At 44.9% G+C, this 22988-nt stretch overlaps 1 protein-coding gene across 15 annotated transcripts in view; it reads right to left on the reverse strand.

Annotated features, from left to right (window-relative positions):
• Positions 1-53: 53 nt before the first annotated feature.
• Positions 54-22988, reverse strand: part of KCTD20 (potassium channel tetramerization domain containing 20) — a 29684-nt gene continuing 6749 nt past the window's right edge. For 3 of the 15 annotated variants that reach the window (XM_086862250.1, XM_086862249.1, XM_086862251.1), the window contains 9 exons: positions 9398-9494; positions 8906-9102; positions 8224-8258; positions 7979-8121; positions 6871-6973; positions 6253-6373; positions 5126-5323; positions 4584-4694; positions 54-3188 (listed from right to left, as the gene is read on the reverse strand). In XM_086862250.1, the coding sequence (XP_086718376.1) occupies positions 2896-3188; positions 4584-4694; positions 5126-5323; positions 6253-6373; positions 6871-6973; positions 7979-8121; positions 8224-8258; positions 8906-9053 (1152 nt within the window). In that variant the 5' untranslated portion in view covers positions 9054-9102; positions 9398-9494 and the 3' untranslated portion in view covers positions 54-2895. Of the gene's footprint in view, positions 3189-4583; positions 4695-5125; positions 5324-6252; positions 6374-6870; positions 6974-7978; positions 8259-8905; positions 9103-9397; positions 9495-10568; positions 11089-17657; positions 17692-18324; positions 18454-22988 lie in introns of those variants that run through there. The other 12 variants (XM_086862247.1, XM_086862248.1, XM_086862242.1 and 9 more) reach the window with 9 other exon arrangements.

The following is a 22988-nucleotide window of genomic DNA, read 5'->3' on the forward strand; positions in this document are numbered from 1 at the left end:
CTGCCTGTTCTCCTACTCCACATTTAAAACCATTTTTAAAGGAGACAAACAAGTCACATATAATTTATATTTTAATACAGAAAAGAAACCATACATCTGGGGTTCATACACAGCACAGGAGCACTTCAGTACATCTAGAGTAAGACAAAAGTTGACCTTGTACTTGAAGTAGGTGACTGTGAGAGGAGGAAAAGCAAACGCTTTTAAAATTTGATTCAGTGTTCCAATGGAACTCACTCTACTGAAAAAAAAATGTAAAGTCCAAAATGAGTAATTACTTGGGAAAGCCAATAAACTAGAGTGGCTAAGTGGTAAAAACTGCGTGGAAGTCATGGGAGCTGGATATGTCCATCCCATGCTGAACGTCCAGTGGATTGCACAGGGAACCACAAGCCCGTACAGGCACTGACAGTCTGGAACTCCCAAGAGGGCCTGGTGCAGTTTAATAAATTTCCTGAATCCCTTGGCTCAGGGACACACTGGGTGGGATTTGGTTTGGCTGGATATGGTACTTCAGCTGTCAGATCCCAAAAGGTGCCGTTGAGGTACCTCTCAGCACCTGATGCCTTGACACAGTCCTGAGGAGGAGCTCTGAACAACACCCACACTTCAGTCCTTAGAGCAGAACATGGGGAACCTCCAATTCCAGCTCAGCTGGGCAATACCAACACTCTTAAACCTGACACTGCTGGGGAAATAAATACACACTGGAAAACAATCACAGAGTGAGGGAGCCAGCACTGCTGAGCACTCAGGGCCTAGGGACAAGTTCTACCAGTGCTGGGCTCACCAGTGCTTGTGCTTGTCTCCAGGAACAGCTCATCTCCAAGGCAAGGAGTGGGGTTGTTCTGGCCCCTGGTGGAGGTTCACGGGCCATGTGTCTTCCTTTATCTACCACATAAATAGCAATTCATCTGGAGCAATAATGGAGTATCTGCACATCACCCCAGCTCTGTGCAGGCACCAAAGGACACTTCTCTCTACTGACCCTGACACAGAGAGGAGTTCTAAAGTAGTCAAGTGGAATCTGGACAGCTGAACACCTGGAACTCTTAGGTGGTCCTGAAATCTTCCTATAGGCACTTCTTTTTAGAAGAGATCTATTTGCTGCACTTGGAAAAGAAGCTAAGAACAGAAACACTGAGAGAATGGAATTTGTATCCATACTAATGGAAACTAAAATGTGCTGTGGCAGAGATTTGTTACTTGCAACTGAAAATTTCTGCTTGATCCTGTTATGTTACTTGCACTGAAAACCACAAACATGTTAGCAGCAACCAGCAGCAAACTTCACTGCTCAATCTACCATGAATGTGGCAGTCAGGAGAACAATACAAATTTGCTTGATGTTGGAGGCCTGCCAAAACAGGATTAAACTTTCTAGGGCCAGACTGATACCTACACCTCAGTTTTGCCAAGTCTGACCACGTAACTCAACACCCAGGCAATCCGGGTTCCAACACCTTTGCCAGAGCAGCACTGACCTGCCCAGCTTTGTCAGGAGCTCTGTCCCTCTCTTTCTTCTTGAATAGTTTCAGCTTTTCTTTGCACCAGCACCACGTTTAAAAACTCTGGTTTGGGTGCACAAAGCCTTTACACAGCCATCAGAAGGGATGGCTTTTTGAGGCAGCCCCATTCTGAGGAAGGGCAGAACTGTGCTCATCAGGGGTTAAGCAATAATGGAGTATCCAGTTCCTACAGGGAACTCCCACAGGGAACTCAGTGCTGCAGGAGCAGGACCAGTGAGGCTCCAATCCACCTGAGCTAAACCAGCCTGGAGTGTGCCTGTTCCTGAACCCAAATTCCCACAGCCTCACATAGATCAGGATAATACATTCAGTGCTGCAAAGGAGAGCTGTTCCTAGGTATATGCATTTTTCTCTACTGAGGGCTGGTTTACTGTTGGTATTTCTTACCTGCCTGACAGCAAAATGGTCCAGTCAGTCCAAATTGGGAGGAAAGTAGCTGGCTTTTTAAAGCTTCAGCAGCAGCTCCTAGGAGAGTCTACAGCAATTCTGACTGACTAAGGTTGATGAGACCAGGATTTTACTCATGTACTAAACTGAGAGCTCCTCCACTGGCTTTGTCTTAGCAAGGGGATGGAGAAGACAACTCAACTCAACTTCAGCATGCACAGTCACCTCTAGAAAGCTTCTTCTATCTATTTCAGTATTAACAGATTTATTTCATTGGTAAAATATTAGCTACAGTCTCTTGGGTTTTTCTTCAGCATGATCTACTCATTTTACTGAAATTAACAGAAAACATCCCTAAAAACAATGATTTCATCTCATGGAGAAGTACAGATGGGGAACTCCTGTGAACAGGCATATGCCTCCTATGGAACTGGTTCCTCCTTCCCTAGGGCAGCAGTACACCACGCTGGATCCAAAGCCAGGTGGCAGTGCAAACAGATTCCTCCGTGCTCAGGGTTTCGCTGTCACACTGTGCTACATTTCTGCTGGTTGATAGAGGGTATCATCTGTCCTGCTTTGATGTTCACTCCTCTGTGACTCACAAAGCTGTGCCTAATGGTAAAAGAAAGCTTTGTCTTGAGAGGCCCAGAATTTCGTCTCTCATGTCAAACAAAATGTTTCTACGCACTTGTGCTCTTCTTTCAGAAGTTTAGATAAAATATTCAGCACCCACAATCTGGAAGCCTTTGTAGTAGAAACAACACGTCGTTTCTTTTTGTCTGAGGAGACGTTGCTTTTGATTGCACAATTAAGACTATGGAGTGTGGCTCTTTATTAACATGCTTGAAATATGACAACGTAGTAAGAGCATGAACGAGGATAAAGCACCTTGCAGGAGTCTGTGTCCCATCACCTGGGATGGATGGGAACTGCAGCAAGAGGTTCCCACATCCAGCAGGATTCTCCACCCTGAGCCACACTAATCCGGTAGATCGTTAACAACCATTTGGGAGAAGGGGGCATTCAGCCTGTCCAGTTCATCTACTTGTGGGGGGTGATGCATTATAACTTCATGGTCCTCTGAAACATCATCCCCCACCGTTACCAGGTTTGTTAGGGATTTGCTCCGAACACACTGGAAATCAACGTGGCGGCTCTTGCCCTCCTCCTTCTCCCAGGACATCTGGATGAACGGCCGCTGCACGTAGTTGTAGATCACCTCAGAGCGGCCACCAGGCCTCCTCTTCACCTTCTCCTTGCAGGTGGGATACCCTGGAAACACAGACACAGCCACTCAGCTCCACTGCACCTTTCTGTGCTCACTCACAAAGGGACAATGGGATTCTAGAACATCCAAGTAGGAGTGACTGTGGGGTCAGGGTGGGACACACACACAGCTCTGTAGACAAATGCTCAGATTCCACATTTAGCATTATTGGCTTGCAAAAGACTGCTCTCTTTTCCCCTGCAAAGGAGTTCTGAAAGGCTGGACATCCTTCAAGAAGGAAATCTTAAAGCTACAGAGTAGGTCATCCCCGTGTGCCAAAAGATGAGCTGGTGAGGATGAGAAGGAAAAAGGGGCAGATAAATCAGGAGGACTATGAGGATGTTGTGAGGTTATGTGGGGAGAAAATGAGGAGTCAAGGCTGAACATGAGCCCAAGTGGGCAACAAGGCCAAAGGCACCTGGGCTGTACCAGCCATGGTCTGTCCAGCATGCCCAGGGCAGTGATTGTCCCCATGTGCTGGGTACTGCTGAGGCATCTTGAGTACAGTGTTCAATTTTGGGTCCCTCACAAGAAGAATGACATGGAGGGGCTGGAGTGTGTCCAGGGAAGGGAATGGAGCTGGGGAAGGGTCTGGAGCCCCAGGAGCAGCTGAGGGAGCTGGGAAAGGGGCTCAGCCTGGAGAAATGGAGGCTCGGAGGGACTCTCTGGCTCTGCACAACTCCTGGACAGGAAGGGGCAGCCACAGGGGGATGGCCTCTACTCCCAGGGAACAGGGACAGCACAAGAGGAAACAGCCTCAAGCTGTGCTGGAGCTGTTTAGATCGGTTATTAGGAAAAATTTCTTTTCCAGGGCTGTCCAGGGCAGTAGTGGAGTCACCATCCCTGGAGGGATTTAAAAGATGTGTGGATGTGGCATCTGGGGATGTGGTGGGCTTAGCAGTGCTGGGTTAATGGCTGGACTCAATCATCTCAGAGGGTTTTTCCAACCTAAATAATTCCATGATTTTCTGACAAGAGGGTGCAGCACTGTGTGTAGTCAGTCTGCAGGTGTTGCAAAGCACCAGCCATTCTGTGAGCAAACAGAGCTACTATAAAAATAAGTCTCCCAGGACAGACCCCAGCATTCTCTAAGCTCCCTAAGGGAACGACTGGATCAGCAGGTGGAAACATCTGACTCCTGTTTCCTGTTTACTCATTCCTAAGGAGACAAGTTCTTCTCATACATGTTATGTACTTTTTCTTTCCTTTAACTTTCAAGCCCCTGGCCAATTTCAGTGGAACACGGTAGAGGAAAAACATGCTGAGTTTTAACCAGTTTCGTAAAGATAAATGTAAAACACAGAGTAAACTAGGAAATGCCTGGAGCCCAAAAGAAATCAGGCTTTACTGACTGTGGAGTCACCTGGTTATGCATTTCCCTTGCTGAAGCAGCACTTTACCTTCGATGCCAATGCGAATGTTCTTCAGGCCCCGTTCCTTTAACACAGCTTTTGCCACATCCCGGTTCTCAATGTACTTGAAGAATCTGTACAGCTTGGAACTGTAAAGGACTTGAGAAATAAAAGGAGTGATTAGAATAGGAACCTGCTTCTGACATGCCCTGCTGTGCCAAGTGTGGATTCCAAGAATTACTTCAGGTGTCTGTTTTCCTCACTGGGATTAATTGTACTTCCTTGTGGGAGGGCAGAGATGCACATCAGTCTCGATAGACTGGGTGGTGATGGGAGTGTAAAGCAAAGAATATTCCCTCACTAAGGAGCCAGGAAAAGGCTGAGGGGGAGGCAGAAACAGAAGGAACAGTGCAGTAAGTGCTGGGATCAGTTCTAACTAGCCAGGCATCCTGCCTCCAGCAGCACCAGCTCATGCAGAGCACACAAATAACGGCTCCACGTGCCAGCATCTCCTCCTGGAGGAAGCCAGTTTGGGAACATGTCCTTTCCTTATGGCTGGGTGTGTGTGGAACAGAGTGCAGAGCCCTTACTTTGTGAATACTCCTCTCCCATGGGAGGTGGATGATCCTCATCCCAATCCACGGTGTCCTCATCGGTCAGCACGACGATGTGACACTCGCGCTCCCCCTTCCTCGCGCTGTCAACCATGATGGGCAGGATCAGCTCCTCCAGGTAACTGTCAAACTGCTTGTGAGCCCCATCATTGGAGAGCTCATGTAACAGAGCACCTGAGGAGACACAGATCACAGGAGCTTTGTTACAACATGAAAATATCTCAGCTCTGAACTTCCCAAGAGCACAGCCAGAATTCCTCCTCAGACAAAATGCTCAACATATGTTCAGACACATCGACAGCCTCCAAATCCAGAACTGGCAAAGTCAGAAGTGCAGATTGCATTTCCAATGGGATGCAAATTGCACTGCAGAACTATTCCATTCCCATTAAAAACCCACCAAGCTCCAATCAATACACTGAAACAGTAACAGACTGAATAATTAATTCAGTATGATACTTAACTTGAATTTCCAGTAAGAACCTCTGCCCTTGAAAGTACATTTTGCTGCCTTCTCTGTGATCACTCACCAGAGAACAGGGCAGGAAATTCCACCCACAGCCTGTTATGATACCACACACCCCATTTCGGTAAAGTACGTTTCACAGACCTGCCTGTGTTAAAAGTACTTGTTTTTGCCAGCATGCCCACCAAAAAAAGCTGCTCCAAATCAAATCCCTCCATGATCAGGAATTCTACTACTTTCCAGATTTGGCATCCTTGGTTCCTGCTCTGCCCATCAGCCTTTAGCTTAAATTATTCATGATTCTCTGGTACATTTTGGATAGGGGTTATAATCCTGCTTTTAGCCCTCATTTTGTTGGCAGTAGCAGCAAGCTCTGCTCAGCCCCTGTTAAAAAAAGGGACTAAAATGTTTATAATTTGCTTTTTGAGCAAAGAGCCTGTGTTCTGAAGGATTCAGTCACTCCACTTTGGATTGAAGCAGACAAAAGGAAGCTGTTTAAATGCAACTTGAGCTCCACTGAAATCCACTTGTTCATGCTTAAACTAAAGCATAAAATTAAGAACTGCACTGAATCAGGATCAGAGTGCTGAACGCCCTGCAGATCATCCCCTAAAAGCTGGTTTGTCTCCATACTTACTTAAATCTTGACATTTGATTGTGTTGAAATCAAAGTTTATGCAGAGGTAATCACACGTGTCTCGAAGGTCTGGGATGGAAATCCCATCAGGGCAGTTAATGATTCCAGTTTTGTAATAATCCTGTGAATAAAAGGACAGCTTTTGGAGAGAAAAAACTAAGAACATCTTGGACTACGATAATTCCTAATTAGTTCTTTATTTCTTTTGTTGATATTGGAGAGATACTGAAACTATAGCTCTGTGTACAGTAAAACAGCCCTGCTTGTCTGAGAATCGACATCTTTTTGCACATCCTCTAGGGTCTGATAACAGTGAGCTCCAGTTAAAACTTTTCCATGGCACAGGGTTTCATAACATCTGTATATGCAACCACAAGGTCAGGATACAGCTCAGGAATTACAACAGCAGGACACAGAAAAGGTAAAAGGCAACATGAGCAAATATCTGAAATGTGGACTTATACCAAAGACTGCTATATTTTTTCTTTAGAAATCACAATGCAAAATGTAAAACCAGAATGTCCCAGGGAGCGCAGCTGCCTGGAGCTGGCTCATCTGTGCACATGTGACAAAGAGATTGTTTCTTTCTTTTCTCCCCACCTGCAGAGCTGCCCTTACCAGCACGGTGCGGAACACGGCTGAGCTGATCCCTTCTGCGATCTCGTACTCGCCCTTCTCATTTGGCCGGGTGAAATTGTATTCTCTGCCTGGCCCAAACATTCTGAAGAGGTAAAGAACGATGTAAGTGCACAAGAACATCAAAATGCATTTATTCCAGAGACAAACAGGTGCACTGGGGTTTAAAGATTCTTTCCTGTGAGGCTAGGGAGGCCCTGGCAGAGGCTGCCCAGAGAAGCTGGGGCTGCCCCAGCCCTGGAAGTTCCAGGCCAGGCTGAATGGGGCTTTGAGTAACCTGGGATAGTGGAAGGTGTCCCTGCTTATGGCAGAGAATGACAGCTGAGGCCATTCCTTGGTTCTGTGATAAAGCCCAGCAGTGACACAGAGACAGAGTAACTTAAACCTCCACTCCAATCGCTTCCTTAGTAAATAAGGACAAGAGACGGCTCAGGGAGGTCTGGCCTCTGTTACTATGGCTACTGCACTCCAAGGAACAAGCCAAAGGAAAAGATCTTTCCGTCCTGGGGCAGAAAATCCCCTGGCAATAAAGCCCTTGCACTGACCTACACCAGATAACTCCATATGGCTTTTGATACCTTGTTTTACACATTAATCCATGCAAGGACCCAACAGAACCCTTTGGTCAGAGAGGGGGAAAATGCTGGCAATACAGCACATGAGGATTTCTTGGTGCAGCAAGGCTCCAACCCGTCAGCAGGAGCTGAGTAACTTCTCTTTCGGGTGAGTATCAAGAGGTGGCAGCAGGAGAGGATGGAGCATTATCATATTCCCCATTCAGGAGGAAGATTATCAGCTGGGGACAGATGTACAGCTTACAGACCAGGCACACACTTGGGGAGAAGGCAAAAGGAGACCACCTTTGGCTAAAAGTGTGCATTTTTTGATGGACATGGACCAAAGGGAGACTTATCTAGAGAATTACCAACTCTCCATCTCTGCACATCTTCTGGGCCTCACTCACAGCCAAATTCAGACTGAGGTCATCATGTGTACAGATGAGATCACAAAGTAAACATGATATGTTTATTCCATTAAAAAAACATTTAGACTGCCTTGAGGTACCTTGAAGGTAACAGAAGTGACCCACCTTCCCAGCATGGTGTCAGGGTGAGCAGTAAAGATCTGGGGATTCACTGCAAAGCGGGTGCCATCCACCACCAGGGTCACTTTCTCTGGAGCTACTGTCTGGGAACTGCTGCTTGAAGACAATGCACAGCATCCATGGCGTTCCTGGGTATTAAAATATTCCGGCTGTCTCTTATTTCCATCTGGGATATGGCAGTTGTGAGGTTCTTCAGGAGCAGACAGCATGCTACTGATCTGGGGACTTACTGGGCAAGTGTTGTGTCGGCATTCAGAATCCAAACCTGAGGGACACAAACAAACATTGCAAAGGGAGGACGGAATTTATTGAAAAACATCAATTCATAGTAACACTTCCTACTGAAATGAGAAAACTGACTCATGTGATAATTAAGGATGCCATAACTGTCAGGGTGATGTTATATGACATAAAACTAGGCTGTTACTGAACTGAACCAGCAGCTGGATGTTTTGGTGAACAATGGTGCTTAATGTTCCTTGCTAAAGCAAGATGAATTCAGGTGCGAAAGGCAGGAGCACAGGAATTAAACAAGGCCAGAAATACAGACCCAGGCTGCTGGCTGCACTGCCACAGGAAGCTGAGCAGCAGCACACACCTCACCAGAGTGGTGCAAGGTAGCAGTGCCCAGTGCCAGTCCGTGGTGGGCACACAGGACTGCCCAGGTGCCTGCAGTGAATCTGATCAGGGCCAGCTCCAGGCTGACCAGGGCCTTCCCGTGGCATGGTCCTGCCAAGATGCTGAGCTCTGCTGTGAACTTCTGTCCTTTAGAGCAGCCTGGCACAGGCAGGGCACATACTCTCCAGTGCAAACTGCCCTGTGATACTGGAACATTTTCCAAAACAGAACACCCCTTAAAGCCCAAAAAAAAATCTCCCCTAAAGATCACAAGGCTGGGGGCATTATCCTTACCCTCAGTCCTGGGAGCTGCAGGGCTGTGACCTCCTAACACCACAGAACTTTCTTCTGACTCATGGGCTGCTACAGTTCTGTTTTCCACAGGACAGCTGGACTCCAGATTTCTCAACCATTCTGTGCCCCCAGCACAGTTCCCATTCATGCTGGGCCTCCGTGCTGTGAGGAGTTGGTGGCGTTTCCTAAGAGAAGAGCTGGAGAGAGAATCCAGTTTGTTAGTTTTGGGAGAAATTCCCAAGCAATAAAGTAAAATCCCTGTATCTGGTATCACAAACAAGGTCCCTCAGGCTCAAAAGGCATTTCTTCAGGTATTTAACTGTTTCAGAGGCTTATGGTAGTAGTTATGCCCCTACCCTCACCTGGGAGGAAAAAAGATTTTAAAGTAATGAAGGGTCTATTAAATCTATTTAATCAATACATCTTCACTTTTTTAAAGCTAAGTCTAAAGCCACTGATATCTTTAGATCAAATGTGTGCTCCTGCAAATACCTTCTTGGCAACTCCTCCAGGCCTCTACAGCCCTTCAGAAATGTTTATGTTCTTGACTCCCAGTCCTGGCCAAATGAGCTCTGTAATATGGTACAGCCTGAAATAAAACATTTTCCCAGTTAACAGCTCAGGCATTGCCTCTTAACCACTCTGAGGTTTTACCAGGAGGTTCCCTGCTCCCAGTCATTGCTTGGTTTTGGTTCTTCCCTCTTGATTTATGCCATGCTGTCACAAAGTGCTACCCCCCGTATTTAACCCACTACAGTCCCACAACAAACACTTGGATGGTGCAGAACAGCCAGGGCTGGAGCAGCCTCACACACGATACTTTAACCACTGCCACTCAGATCTGGAATGCTCTTCCAGCATAAGCAGAGACACAGCTTCCTTTTTTTCCGAGTAAAATTCCTTCCTCCTTCTATCTTTAAGACCCACTTCACTCCTTTGTATCTCCTAACAGATCAGATCTCTTTGCTGTTTCTTTCCCTCATTCCCTCTGGCATTTGTTTTGCCCTGGACAGGAACCAGCTCTCCTTTCTTGGCTTTTAGTGTTTTCCTTTCACTCTCTCGAACATAAACCACCAATTTCCTCATTAATTAATTTTTCCAATTTCACCCCTGCAGAACAATTGTCCTGTGTCTTTCCCTTGGCTGAATGGAGACTGCAGGGCGTGCGGGTGCCATCTCTGACGCCTGGCAGAACTCTGCCATGGCAGAGACAAAGCAGATAAAACACATAACTAATAAAACAGCAAATGCCAAATCAGAGTTGCTGAGTTTTCTGGCCAGCACCTGCTGAGGATGAAGGCTTTAATGAGCAGTTCAGTGCTGGGTTTCAAGCCCATTGTTATTAGCATTAAGTTTACTGGCATTACTGAATTAAGCATTTCATTCTTAATGAGAATTTAAAAAAAGAGTAACAATTCATTACTTTTGTTCTGTAAACCTAATTCTAAATTGTCAGCATTATTATATTTGTATATTTTTAGAAAATCTGCTGCAAACACATCATGTGATGGTCATCCAAAGGAAGATTTTTGGCAACAACGAAACCATTTCTTTTTTTAAAGGCTTTGGCTGGCAGCACAGTGACACAAGGATCCCCCAAGGGTCATCTCAGTCCCAGCAACCTGAACAGCACCCAGAACACTGCCTCCTCCTCTGTTCTTACCAAAATACCCCGTGGGGGAAAACTCCTTCTCCCCTTTCAGCCTGCTTTTCTCTCCTGGCTGCCTGGACCATGGAGAAACCTTCCTCAGCAGTCCCACCAGAAACTCCTCTGAGTGCTGCCTTGTATGTGGGAATAGACTCATGGAATATCTTGAGTTAGAGGAGAGCATCAGAATCCACTTCTCTGCTGCTCACAGGACCACTCACAACTAAACTGTATGACCAAGCATCTTCCAGGGAGATTCAGGGAACATCCCTGGGAAGGCACCCACAGGGATCATTGAGTCCAGCTCCTGGCCCCTCACAGACAGCCCAACAATCCCACTGTGTCCCAGAAACTATGTGTGAACAACCTGAGCAATTGTCTGCCCTCTTCTCTTGTGTGTCAGAGCAGCAAAGGGGTGGTAGAAAGTCCAGCAGTGCTGGGCAGTGGGTGTGGAGGGAAATCTAAATATGAAAACCCACATACTCAAAAACATCCTGGGAGGTGAAAAATGCCCAAACTGCACCGCCCCAAAACCTTTAAATCAATTCCAGAATTGACAATATCCAGTAGAACAAAAAATTAGCTATCTCCTGTTTCATAGCACTGTAATTATTGTGAGGAAATGGAATTTTTCAAGACTGCAAATGTTAAAGTATTTATACAGCTAATATTGTGATTTCAAACACATTCACTGAATTATTACTTTGTATGCTTTGACCCTGAGATTAGCTCAATTGGCTGGAGCATGATGCTGATAACACCAAGGTTGTACATTCAATCCCTGTATGGGCCATTCACTGAAGAGCTGGACTTAATGATCCTTGTGGGTCCCTTTCAACTCAGAACATTCTGCAATCTGTAATCTGAACCAAAATGCTTTAAAATTTGGTAACTGCACTAAAAGCCAAAACATGTTCTTTAAAATGCAGTTTGATTTACTTAGGGAAAAGTATTTTGAGAGGGGGAAAAGAATACCCTTGTCGAGCACGTATACAATCATAACCCTAATTCTAAGGGAAAGCCCTTAAGAGAAGTCATTCTTGAGACTTGCTGGCTGTTAGGAGTAACCCTGGAATGCTCTGGGTTTGAGGGACCCTAAAGCATCTCAAGGGATACCTCCCACTAGCCCAGGCTGCTCAGAGGAACAGACACCACACTGGGCTGCTCAGGAACTCTCTTCCCCTGCATTAACTTTCCTATATTGAAACAATATCCCTGACAAAGCTGATGCTACCATACTCACCAGGGAACAGAATTTACTCTGAGCTGACAAGAAAGCCATTAAGAAAACAAGATAAGCATAAAATTTACTTCTTGGGCCCCTTTCTTCCAGGAGTGCTCAATTGCTGCAGCTCTGCCAACGACCTCCCCTTGGGGTGCCTGAACAATCTCTTGATTATTTAATGCATTACTCAGCAGAGAGGAGAAATTAGTCAGGAAATCAGATGAATAAGCAGAGTATATGAAGGCAAAGAGCAGCTTTGTTCAGGGACACTTAAGACTCCATAACTTCCCCAGAGCACTGCCTGACAAGCCCCATTTAAGTGATGTGAAATAGCACGAAATACCAACAGACTGAATTTCACAACAACCAAACTGGGTTGGGCATATGTCGAAATCTTTGTTCATCACCTCAAGCTCTGAATTAAATGCAGAGACCCTGCACATCCTTCAGCGGAGTCCTTAACAACAGCAGCTCAGAAATTATTTACAGAACTATCACCAGTTACACAGGATCTATGATACACTGATTTCCCCTTATCATTCCCCCCTTTCTGCTACTTAATCTGCTAAACAGGATTGTCAGGGAAAAAATGCCCCAGCTGTTTGACACTTTTCTCCCCCTTCTTTTCTGTTACACCAAGTTTGCAAGTTTAGCAAAACCTGCTAAAAACAGCTGCTCTTTACAACGTGGTGGCTCTCCCAAGCATAAGATCTGACATTCCGCTTTCCTGGAAGTGGAACATCCAGTCCTGCTGATCATCCAACCCAGCTCAGGCTGATGGCATTTCCCTGTCTCCTGGCCCCTCTTGGCATGCCAAAACTCTGCATGTCGTGTGTCAGCAGAATTGAGGGAAATGAGAAAAGATCTTCTGGCACATCTGGCTGGTACAACAAATCCCCAAACTGGTCATTTAACGAGACAAATATATTGCAAACACACCCAGAACCCAGTGGGGAAACAAGTACATAAAGACTTCAAGGCCAAACTCCTGCCTGACCAGCTTACAAATGTCCTGTTTTCCTTTCATGCCCAGGATCAAGGAGAACTACCCGTGGTGAGAATGAATGCTTATAAATAATAATTAGCACCACTCAGCTTCAAAGCTTTTTTACAAATATTAACTGCTCATTGCTCCTAAGAGCCCTGGGAAGCACTGCAGGGAAGCATTTTATGAGAGAAAACAGGGACACAGAGGCAGAGACCTAATCCTCAGGATGAGAGCAGCAGGCCCACTGCCTACTCAGGTGTTACTCTGACTTGGAGCACGTTCACCCTCAGCTCCCCAGCCCTGCACCAGCAGCTCCCCTGTGCTAGCAGGACAAACACTCCCAGGTTACCACCCTCCTTAGAGGGCTCCTTCCATGCACGTTTCCACCCTCTGGGAAGTGTAAATTGGCTGGTAGCACAGAATGGCTCAGGAGCAGTGAACAGGCACCCTGATGATGTCTTTCCTCTCTTCTCTGTGACTGTAAGCATGCTCAGCTTCTGAAGGATCAGGTCCACAGAGGAGCTGAAGCCTCACAGCTGGATTGTGGGAGCTGGGCACTCAGGAGCAGCAAAAGCCCCATGTCACATTGAGCACTAAAGAGCAGAGAAAGAACTCCTCCAGTGAAAGAACGGCTGGAATTTCAATTTTTTTTAAGGAATCGGTATCAGAATCAAAAATCAAAATTCCCATCGGGCTCTGCCTGCTGGTTTTGCCAGATTTGAAGCATATGGGCCCCTCCTTCCTCTGGAAGACAATAATGTCAAGAATGAGCTGTGCAACTGCACAAACATCTCTGTTCTCCAGACCCTGTGCTGGTGGTCCCACTGAAATCATCATTTGAAATTGTCTAGAGCCTTGTCTTTTGCTGAGGGAAGATCATGGAAGTCGTATGTAAATTGTTTTTAATCACAAAGCGGAAACACTTTAATTTTGCAATGCACCATTGGTACAAACAATTCATGCTGCAAATGCTTTGCAGAGATAAAGAGGCTGATCCCTGTTCTTTGCAATCCTGAAGGAAGTGTTCTGGAATGTAAAGAGGCTGTGACATTTTCAGCACGTTATTCTTCCCTACCCTAAGGAATCTAAAGCACTTCCAAAGCCACTTCCCAATGCATACAGCTCTCACCCCAGTACTGGAAGAGCTGAATGGCTTCACTTGCACAGAGCACCATGACCAAGGTTATGTGTGCTGTGAAAAGAAACGCTGCAACGTGGCTAGCAGAGAAAACTCTTTTAGATACAGCACATTTATTAAGCAAGAGAAAACAAGGACATCAGTACAAATGTACTGGTTTCTGGGTTTTATTTATTGTATTGCAGAAATACAATATTCTATTATATTTATAAAGACATATTCCTTATCATTGGATTTTTTTTTAAAGAGCCATTATAGAGTTAGGTATGAAGAACTTCAAAGAAAAATCATGAAAAGCCTAGCTGCCAAAATCCATTGAGAAGTAAAGCCCTTGCTATAAGACCTGACAGCTTTTACAGGGTTTCACTGTCATCTGGCATGGCAAGAGAGAAGATGTAAGAGAGTAAAATAGTGGGAATGAGTGTCTTTACTTCACCATTTGGTTTGTAAACGGTGAAGAAGGACCAGCAGTGAGTGAATCAGCTGGTGAACAATCCTCCCCTCTTCCTAAACCACAGCCTAACCATCATGACTGAAATAAAACTCCAAACAACTAATTTTTAAGGTGACAACACTCCTTTAAGTCTACAAAAACATTCCCATGTACAATTATTCTCAGAAATATGAGCAAGCAGGAAACACGCGTACGCAGGGTGTGCCTGACCTAATTCCACAGTCCTACACTGAGAACAAGATGGATTTCTAATGGAACTGCACGTCCTTCCACAGTAGCTAAAGCCTGGTTTTAATTTGTGTCCTGGTTTAACCCCAGATGGCAAGTGAGCCCCAAACAGCCACGTGCTCACTGTTCCCTGGTGGGATGGGAAGAGAACTGGAAGGGTAACTTGTGGGTTGAGATCCAGATATTTTAATAGGTAAAGGAAAAGAGGAGGTTGTGTGGAGATCTCACAGCACCTTCCAGGATATGAAGGGGCTCCAAGGACGCCAGAGAGTTGCTCATAATCAACTGGAGTGACAGGACAAGGGGAATGGCTTCCCACTGCCAGAGGGCAGGGATGGATGTGATATTGGGAAGGAATTCTTCCCTGTGAGGGTGATAAGCCCCCGGCACAGGTGCCCAGAGCAGCTGTGGCTGCCCTTGGATCCCTGTGAGTGTCCAAGGCCAGGCTGGACAGGGCTTGGAGCAGCCTGGGATGGTGGAAGGTGTCCCTGCCATGGCAGGGGGTGGAATATGATAAATTTTACAGTTCCTTCTAACCCAAGCCAGTCTGGTATTCTGACTCTACAAAAACTGTGCATGTAAAAAAGGAATTCATTCCCCACTTTCCATGGGCAGGAAGGTGTTCCATGCCCAGGAAAGCAGGGCTCCATCACCTGGGAAGAAAAACACCATCACTACTAACATCTCCCCCTGTTCTTTCTTCCCCCAGCTCTATATGCTGAGATTGATGCCCTAAGGAATGGAACATCCATCCCTGGGTCAGCTGGCCTGGCTGTGTATCCCAGCTCCTGTGCACCCCCAACCCACTGGTGGGTGGGGAGCAAAAAAGGCCTTGGCTCTGTGTGAGCCCTGCTCAGCAATAACTGAAACACACCTGTGTTATCAACCTCTTTTTTTCCAGCTAAAATCTAAACTGCAGCCCCCTACAAGCTACTAGGAAGAAAACTAACTTTATATCAGCCAAAACCAGCATAAATTCTTAAAAGGTCTCCTTAGAATATGCCAAAAGTTTCTCTAAATATAAAAGCAGAGAAACAAATTAGCAATGTTTGACTTTCTACTTTCGAGAGGAAAAGGGCAATCTCATGGGTTTAAGATAAATAAGGAGAAGTGTTTCCTGTACCTAAGGATTACAGGAATCACTGTTAAGATATAAACCACAGCAGGGAATGCAGCACAGAGATAACAGATCTCCCCTGGGCTGGGTAATATTGGTTAAGTAAAAAAACAGCCATCAAACTTGATATGAAAAGTTATAATATTGACAAGTAGGTAGCAATCCAACTTCTAATTTTCATAATAACTATTTGCTTCTGATCATCAGATGGAGACTTTCCCAGAGAGAGAAAAAGAGAAAAAACAAATTATTCTGCCTGTCAGCTCAGTTCACCTGCAATAAAAACTTCCCAGTTACAGGGAGATATTCCAGAGGGCTGTGCAGTGACAGGAACTCCTCTGGTAGAAAGAAAGACAAAAAGTGAAATGTTCTCCTCTATTAAAAAAAACAGACCAGACCTGGTGGCTCATTCTGTGACTATGAAGGACCCTCCAGAGACACCCCCTGCCATGGGCAGGGACACCTTCCACTGTCCCAGGCTGCTCCAAGTCCTGTTCAGCCTGGCTTTGGACACTTCCAGGGACCCAGGGGCAGCCACAGCTGCTCTGGGCACCCTGTGCCAGGGCCTCCCCACCCTCACAGTGAAAAGTCCTGCCCCATATGCCATCTATCCCTGCCCTCTGGCAGTGGGAAGCCATTCCCTGTGTCCTGTCACTTCAGGCTCTTGTCCCAAACCCCTCTCCAGCTCTCTTAGAGTCCCTTTAGGCACTGGAAGGGGGCCTAAGATCTCCCTGGAGCCTTCTCCTGTCCAGGATGGACATCCCCAACTCTCCCAGCCTGGCTCCTTAGCTCTCTCCCAGGCAGGGAAATCAGAGTTTCCAGGCTGAGCTCCAAGCACTGTGCTGTGCACCTGCACCAAGGGAGATGCTCAGGGCAAGGTGAGACTTGGCAGGTGTGGGGTTGCCACTCCCTGGCACCTATAGATATACCTGGAGCACAACACGGAAGTGCATTCACCTGGTCTGCACCAGAGTGAGAAACATCTGACTGCAGCCTTCACGTGCTTTTCACAAACCTCCTAGTGATCCTCATTTCATTTTCCAAACACAAGCAGACAATAAAAGCTGATTTATAGGTTGAACCAGCACAGGCACATGACAAAAAGCTTTTCCCTTGTTATGAAATAACTCTATCAATATACAGAGGATTCATTTTCCATCTGGCTTCAAATGATAGATGGAAAATAATGTCCAGCAGGCCTGATGCAATGCAGGACAGCTTGAAAATGTTGGCAAGAGACAGCAAGGAGGCTGATGAAATGCTTGATTGTTTCTTGCATTCTGTGCATAGTGCTGCACTGTTAGCAAAGTTTACTGACTTACTCATTTACTTGAGGCTCAACAAAAATCCACTGTTTCTACAAATGCAATTCAAAACTACAGTTGGCAATATGGGTTTAAGGGTTCAACACTGCACTTGCATACCTTGATTTAAGACCTGGGGGTCACCAGGTCCTTCTGTCACCATCAGCACTCAGTTTATGCACTGAACTGAACCCTCATCAGTGCCCCACACTCACAGCAGCTTTTCTTTTGCCAATTTACAATCACCAAGACTGATATGGCAGTAAAATAACAGATTTATTAACTGGATGCAACCTATTACAGACTTTCCCAAAATAGGAAGGTCACACCGTGGCAGCCTCATCAACAGAACAGATGAAATGCATCCAGCAATGTCCCACCATGGGAACAAAATTCCTGACCATGGCAACAAGTTACTGCTTTTTTATTTCCTTCCCTCTGAGGCCCAGGATATTCATGTTAGAGAGCAAACCCAAGCAAACTGTAAAGGTTATTTCCTCACACTACTGGAATAAAGACAGTCATCTGAAAAATTATATTTGATCCTCATAAAGACCTTCTTACCACTATGGCAGTGGCAGCTTTGCCAGTGCTATCTGATGAAATTCAGCACTTTTAATAAAGCTGACATGCCCATATAGAATACAAACCTCCTTCCTTGGCAGAAGGGTGGAGTATGCAGATCTGTTCAGGGAAAAGGGAAAAAAAACCGTGGCAAAAGATGAGCTGTTACAAAGATAAGCAGAATATTTTTGTCTAGAGACAGGAAATACAAATGTTCCCTGCTAAAATAAACAATATTGAATTAAATAAAGTTTTAAGGCAGGTGACACCTGTGAGTTACACTTTCTCTTCACCTGTGTTAAACTAAGCTACAAATACTCTGGTGAAAGCCTGCAACAGGAGTAAGTGCTGCAGACAACAGAGTTTGGCTGTGATCTCTGTTCTACAATTTGCTGCAAAAGTACTTATAAAGCTTTCAGAAAATCCCACACACTTCAGCAAAGCATAAAAGCAAGAGCTGCCTTATCCCTTTGGATTTAAAAAAGCTTTTATTTCTCAACTTTTGTTCTTAGGCAGTTAAATCAAAATTGGTTCCAAATTCCCACGATTTCAATTCCTGCATTTATATTATGAGAAGTCCAGTTTTTCAATTATAAACTGCAGCAAACAGCGTAAGGACAAGGGTATTTCTGAGGGAGTTCTAACAGAGACTCTGATCCACCTGCAGTCACCAGAAGTTCTGAGCAGAACTGATCACCCACATTTCCTGGTGTAACTCTGGAGCAACCCCTCTGCCAAGCACCCCTCACTTACTGCCGGCTCATCCGTGCTCGGTGCTCCCTGCACCGCGATGCCGAAATCCTGCCGGAGCAGAGGGAAGCACCAGGGCACAGCAAAGCTTCGGAGTTTAAACTCTTTGAGCAGCAGTGGTCACTCCCCCAAAGCCCGGGCGGCTGATTCATGTAAATATTTCAGGTTAAAAGTCCTTCCAGCTGATTCATGGAGAGTTTGAATATAATCTGTGCCATAAGAGCTTTAAGTCTCTTTTCAGTAAAAACCTCCTTCTCTCTTCAGCTTCTTCATTCAGATAGTTTTTGCAGGAATTGTGTGGTAGAAAAGGCTCAATTTTATTAAACCCCTGATGTCATTAGGTAAAACACCCTTCTGCCACAAGCCCCTTAGACAGGCAGAGAGGAATCAGCCACCAGAATTTTTGGTTATGTACATAAGTATGTGCACATGGATTCCCAAGCTCAGGAGCCCTAGGACTTGGGCCCAAGGAAATTTACAGTAAGTGAGGATAAAATGAGTTATTTGGACACATCAGTGCACTGCTGAAGAGCCTCAGTAAGAACCACCACTTTCCCTCAGTGCTTCCATGGCCAAAGCAATACATGTTTATATCACCTGGAAATGTTACCCTCTGTCTGCTCAAACATTAAATCAATCGATTCTATTTCTAACTGCTTTCCCCTAAGATACAGCTGGATTGCTCAGAGACTGCTCCAAACACAATTTCATAAAACAACAGAATTAAATAGATTACATATCATCAATAATATATAATTTTTAATGCAAAGAGTCTAAACAGGCAGGAAATTATTTTCCTCCTGACTCATGCCAGTGATAAAGCACATGTGTCCTGACAAGTCTGAATGAAAGATGCCTTTGGAGAGCTCTTAATTAAAAACAAACCAAGTGATAAAACATAGAAAACAAATCCAAGTGACTAATTTACTAACTTTTGCATGCAAAAACTTGTTATTACTTTTGGTTTAGGGGTAGGATTTTATTTCTTTAATGTCCAATTCTCTCATCTGTCTAGAAGCAGGTGTAATAAAGCTCCTGTGGCCTGGTAAAGAGGCTGGGGGAATGTAAACAGCAAGAACCTCTTACCACCAAGAGGTATTGTCCCATACCAGGTGAGGCTGGTGGCCATCATCAGGAGAAATAATAGAATTATATATTTTTATATATAAATTACATAATTTGTATATGTATAGTTTATAAATTAGCTTTTATGATTACCCCATCTGTTTTTAGCACAGTAACTGTCCATTGTGGATCTCTTGAGGTGAGCGTTTGTATGTTATCAATGTGCTTTGAACTACACAAGTTTTGATTAATTTAAGTAAAAATTAAAAATTCAGCAGAGACAATATCCTAAACCAGAATTCCCCTCCTCATTTACAGAGCTTTTGGTTTGATACAAAAAGTTACCTGACATTTCACCCATGTCAAAAAACACCAACTTGTTTTGACTCTTATTTTAGAAAGGCTGCGAGCAGCTCCAAACTCCACCTTCCTTCCCTGGAAGGGATCCCAACAAGTAACTGCTCACTCATTCCCAGTTCATCTGCTACAACTCTGAGCTACAACTCCAACTGCCATTCATTTCTAACCAATTACACGGCAGCAGCTCAAAAAACTAACAATAGGTGACGTGTTTTTGAAAGTTGGATGCAGTCACAGGAGCTTTCAAAATAATGACAATGAAAAAACTCAAAGCAAACCCAAGAAACAAATCCAGGGAGGCTACAGTGGCATTTGCAAGGAAATATTGTCACGTTGAGAAAGAGGTTAAGACTCCAGGTCCTATCCAGTGTGGAAGGGCAAAAGTCAGGTGTGGTCAGGCAGCGCTGGGGATCTCGGAGCAGGTCTGGGGTGGCTCAGGCTGGCAGTGGGTCCCTGCCAGGGGCATTATCTGCCATCCCCACGGGCACTGCCCTATCTCACCACAACAGGTGCTGCAAGCCTGCTCTGATAAAGCTGAATTTTCCTACGGAAGGACAGAGATGCTCCTCTGAGCTAAGGCACAAAGGGAATATTATCAGTGTTGTCCTTAGAAAGAACCGAGTTCTCTAAACCAGACACATGGTTTAATTCTCATTAAGATACAGACAATAAGAAAAAGCAAAACAAACATAAGGCTCCTTTCATGGTGCAGCTGCATTACTAACTGCTAGTAATACTGAGTAATCCGAAACCAAAATAAACACAGGAGTTTTATTTAGCACAATTACAGCTCTTTGAAAACACCTCCTGATTTATTTTGAGGAAGGCAAGAGCAGGGGCTACAATTTCATCTAGGTGAGGCCAACCATTAGCACTCTGGCAATTCATGTCAGCAGAGAACCTGATACCTTATTTTCAAGAACTGAAAAACAGTTCATGATTTCAAACCAGCCAAGGTTTACAAGGGGACATTGGCAAGTCACCTCTTGCTTTGTTTACATGCCTGGATAAATATTTTACATGTCAAGCATAGTTATAACACTTTCTAAGAATATTCCATTACATTATTTCTTCTAGAAAAATATTTGGCTAGTGCTGTGTTACAGCAAAATTAGCCAGGAACTGGAGCCATATTTTGAGGGAGTAAAAAAAGGAAAATACCACCGAAAAAATTATAAAATTGAAAAAGCAAAGATGCCTATTTCAACACACATAATGAGGTGTTTGTGCTGAGGGAAGGTGCCCATTTGGGTACTGGATAAGGTCACTATTGAAACAGGAAAGTTCTAAAATTGAAGTATGTTCCAGAACAGACCTCTCTGGCTTGTTTTTACCTTGGCAAGCAAGAACCTAGCAATATTCTAGTCAAAACTGTAGCTTGTTGTGTGCCTATCTCAAAGATAAGATGCAAAAGAAATGCCAGGACTTTTTACAAGTTACTTATTTCAAGGAAATGGTCTTCAAAGCCTGTCCTTGTGAGGAATATTCACTCTTCTGCTGAATAATCCAAGAGATTCTCAAATTAATTCGCATCTTCCAGCAGCAGAGCTTATGTGTGGTTTTAATAAATCCTTAACAAGAAGATAGGTTTTCCTGCAGAGGCTGCTAATTAAAGGGTTTATAAATGTCCCAAAAGCAGCTCCCTCTAACCTGAGGATTTCAACTCAGTCCTGACCAGAGGTTACCACACTGTGACATTTCAGAGCTCTTAACATGGCCTGCCTGAAATGAGGTGGCTTTTGTCAGTCTGGCTGAAGACACAAGACATCAATCACCTCTCACTGCTAAACCTGGAGCACCTCTCCCATAAGCAGAAGTCCCAGCAGCGGAACGTTTCCTCCAGCCCCATGTGCCAGACACAGCCTGGGCAGCACGAGGGGCTGGAATGCTCCTTGTCAGGGCTCCAGCTGCTCCAGAAGTAAAGCCTTTAAGGCTCATGGCTCTCAGTCTGGTTCACAGGAGGTTTTGTTTTGAGTTGTTATTTTTACTTCAGCTGTGACAGCCTTCTAATTAAAGATAGCACTAAATGTCTGCAGCACATAGGGTGAGAGGCTGGAGAACACTCTATTTTCTGCATTAAGAATTGTTTCACCTCTCAGAAATGCAATAATTCCACTCTCCAAGTGGTGAAGTGGTATTTCCCATAGCTGTTCATAACACCTTTAAAATGCTTTTGGAATGACTTAACAGCACAAAGTCAAGACACACAGCCTTGGCATATTAACCAGTTTTCTGAAAACAATTGATTTTCAAAACCAACTTTAAAAAGGAGAGACCCATGATCTTGGCAAAGAATATTTTGTAATAGGGACATTTGACAGATGGGACACCAGGTAAATATAGCACAGTGCTAATGCACAAAGCTCTCCACAGCTTTATAATTATCAATAAACAAACCCAGTTTCCCCTTTGCTTGGCCAGCACAAGGTAACAGAAATCCTTAGACTGGTTTCACTTCAGTATCTTGTGCAGAGAATCCCTAGCTGACCTCCTCTAACCCAGCTGTTTATCACTCCTTGGGCCTGACAGCAAAACTGCACATAAGCCCAGCTCCTTGCATCAAACGCACCCATTCTGGTCTTTCTGAGAGCCACCTTGTTCAGCCCTGCGAGGGGACTTCCACCCCCAGAACACCGGGAGCAGTGGCACCGCTGTCACAGTGCTCTTCCCATCTCACCACAGCCCCACCCCAAGCAGGGACAGGGGCAGACACGCTCCAGCCCCATTACTGGATGTAAAACAGGAGAGAATGCTGGGAATGAGAAAGCTCCTCTTCCATGTGCCCAAGAAATGCTCATGATCAATATTGTTCTCCATTAGTGAAGCATCCAAATCAGTGGTTTCGACCGCACTCAAAGGGAGCTTTGAAATCGATGGGCAGCACAGCTGAGTCCAGAGATCAGCAGCATTTAGAGTAAAAGCTAAAACCTGCCTGTCCCAAGTGACTCAAACATTAGCTAATTTACACATGCTTAGGATGGATCTCAGCAAAGCCTGGATATGGGCCAAACCTTATGGTCTTTCGGTACTTTATGATAAAGCTGAGCCACTTCTTAAATCTACCTGAATCATCTGATTTGCACATGACTGAATAATCTTAGGACTTTCCGTATTTGTAACTTAGTCTGAAAGGGAAAAGAAGAACTAGATCCTACAGAAAAAGGCCAGGTTGTGCTCATATATACAAGAGAAACTCCATGGATTTAAGAAACTGAATTTTAACAGCAAATCAAACCCTGAGA

The sequence above is a fragment of the Cyanistes caeruleus genome, chromosome 24, assembly GCF_971803275.1.
Source record: "Cyanistes caeruleus chromosome 24, bCyaCae1.hap1.1, whole genome shotgun sequence".
Taxonomy (NCBI): domain Eukaryota; kingdom Metazoa; phylum Chordata; class Aves; order Passeriformes; family Paridae; genus Cyanistes; species Cyanistes caeruleus.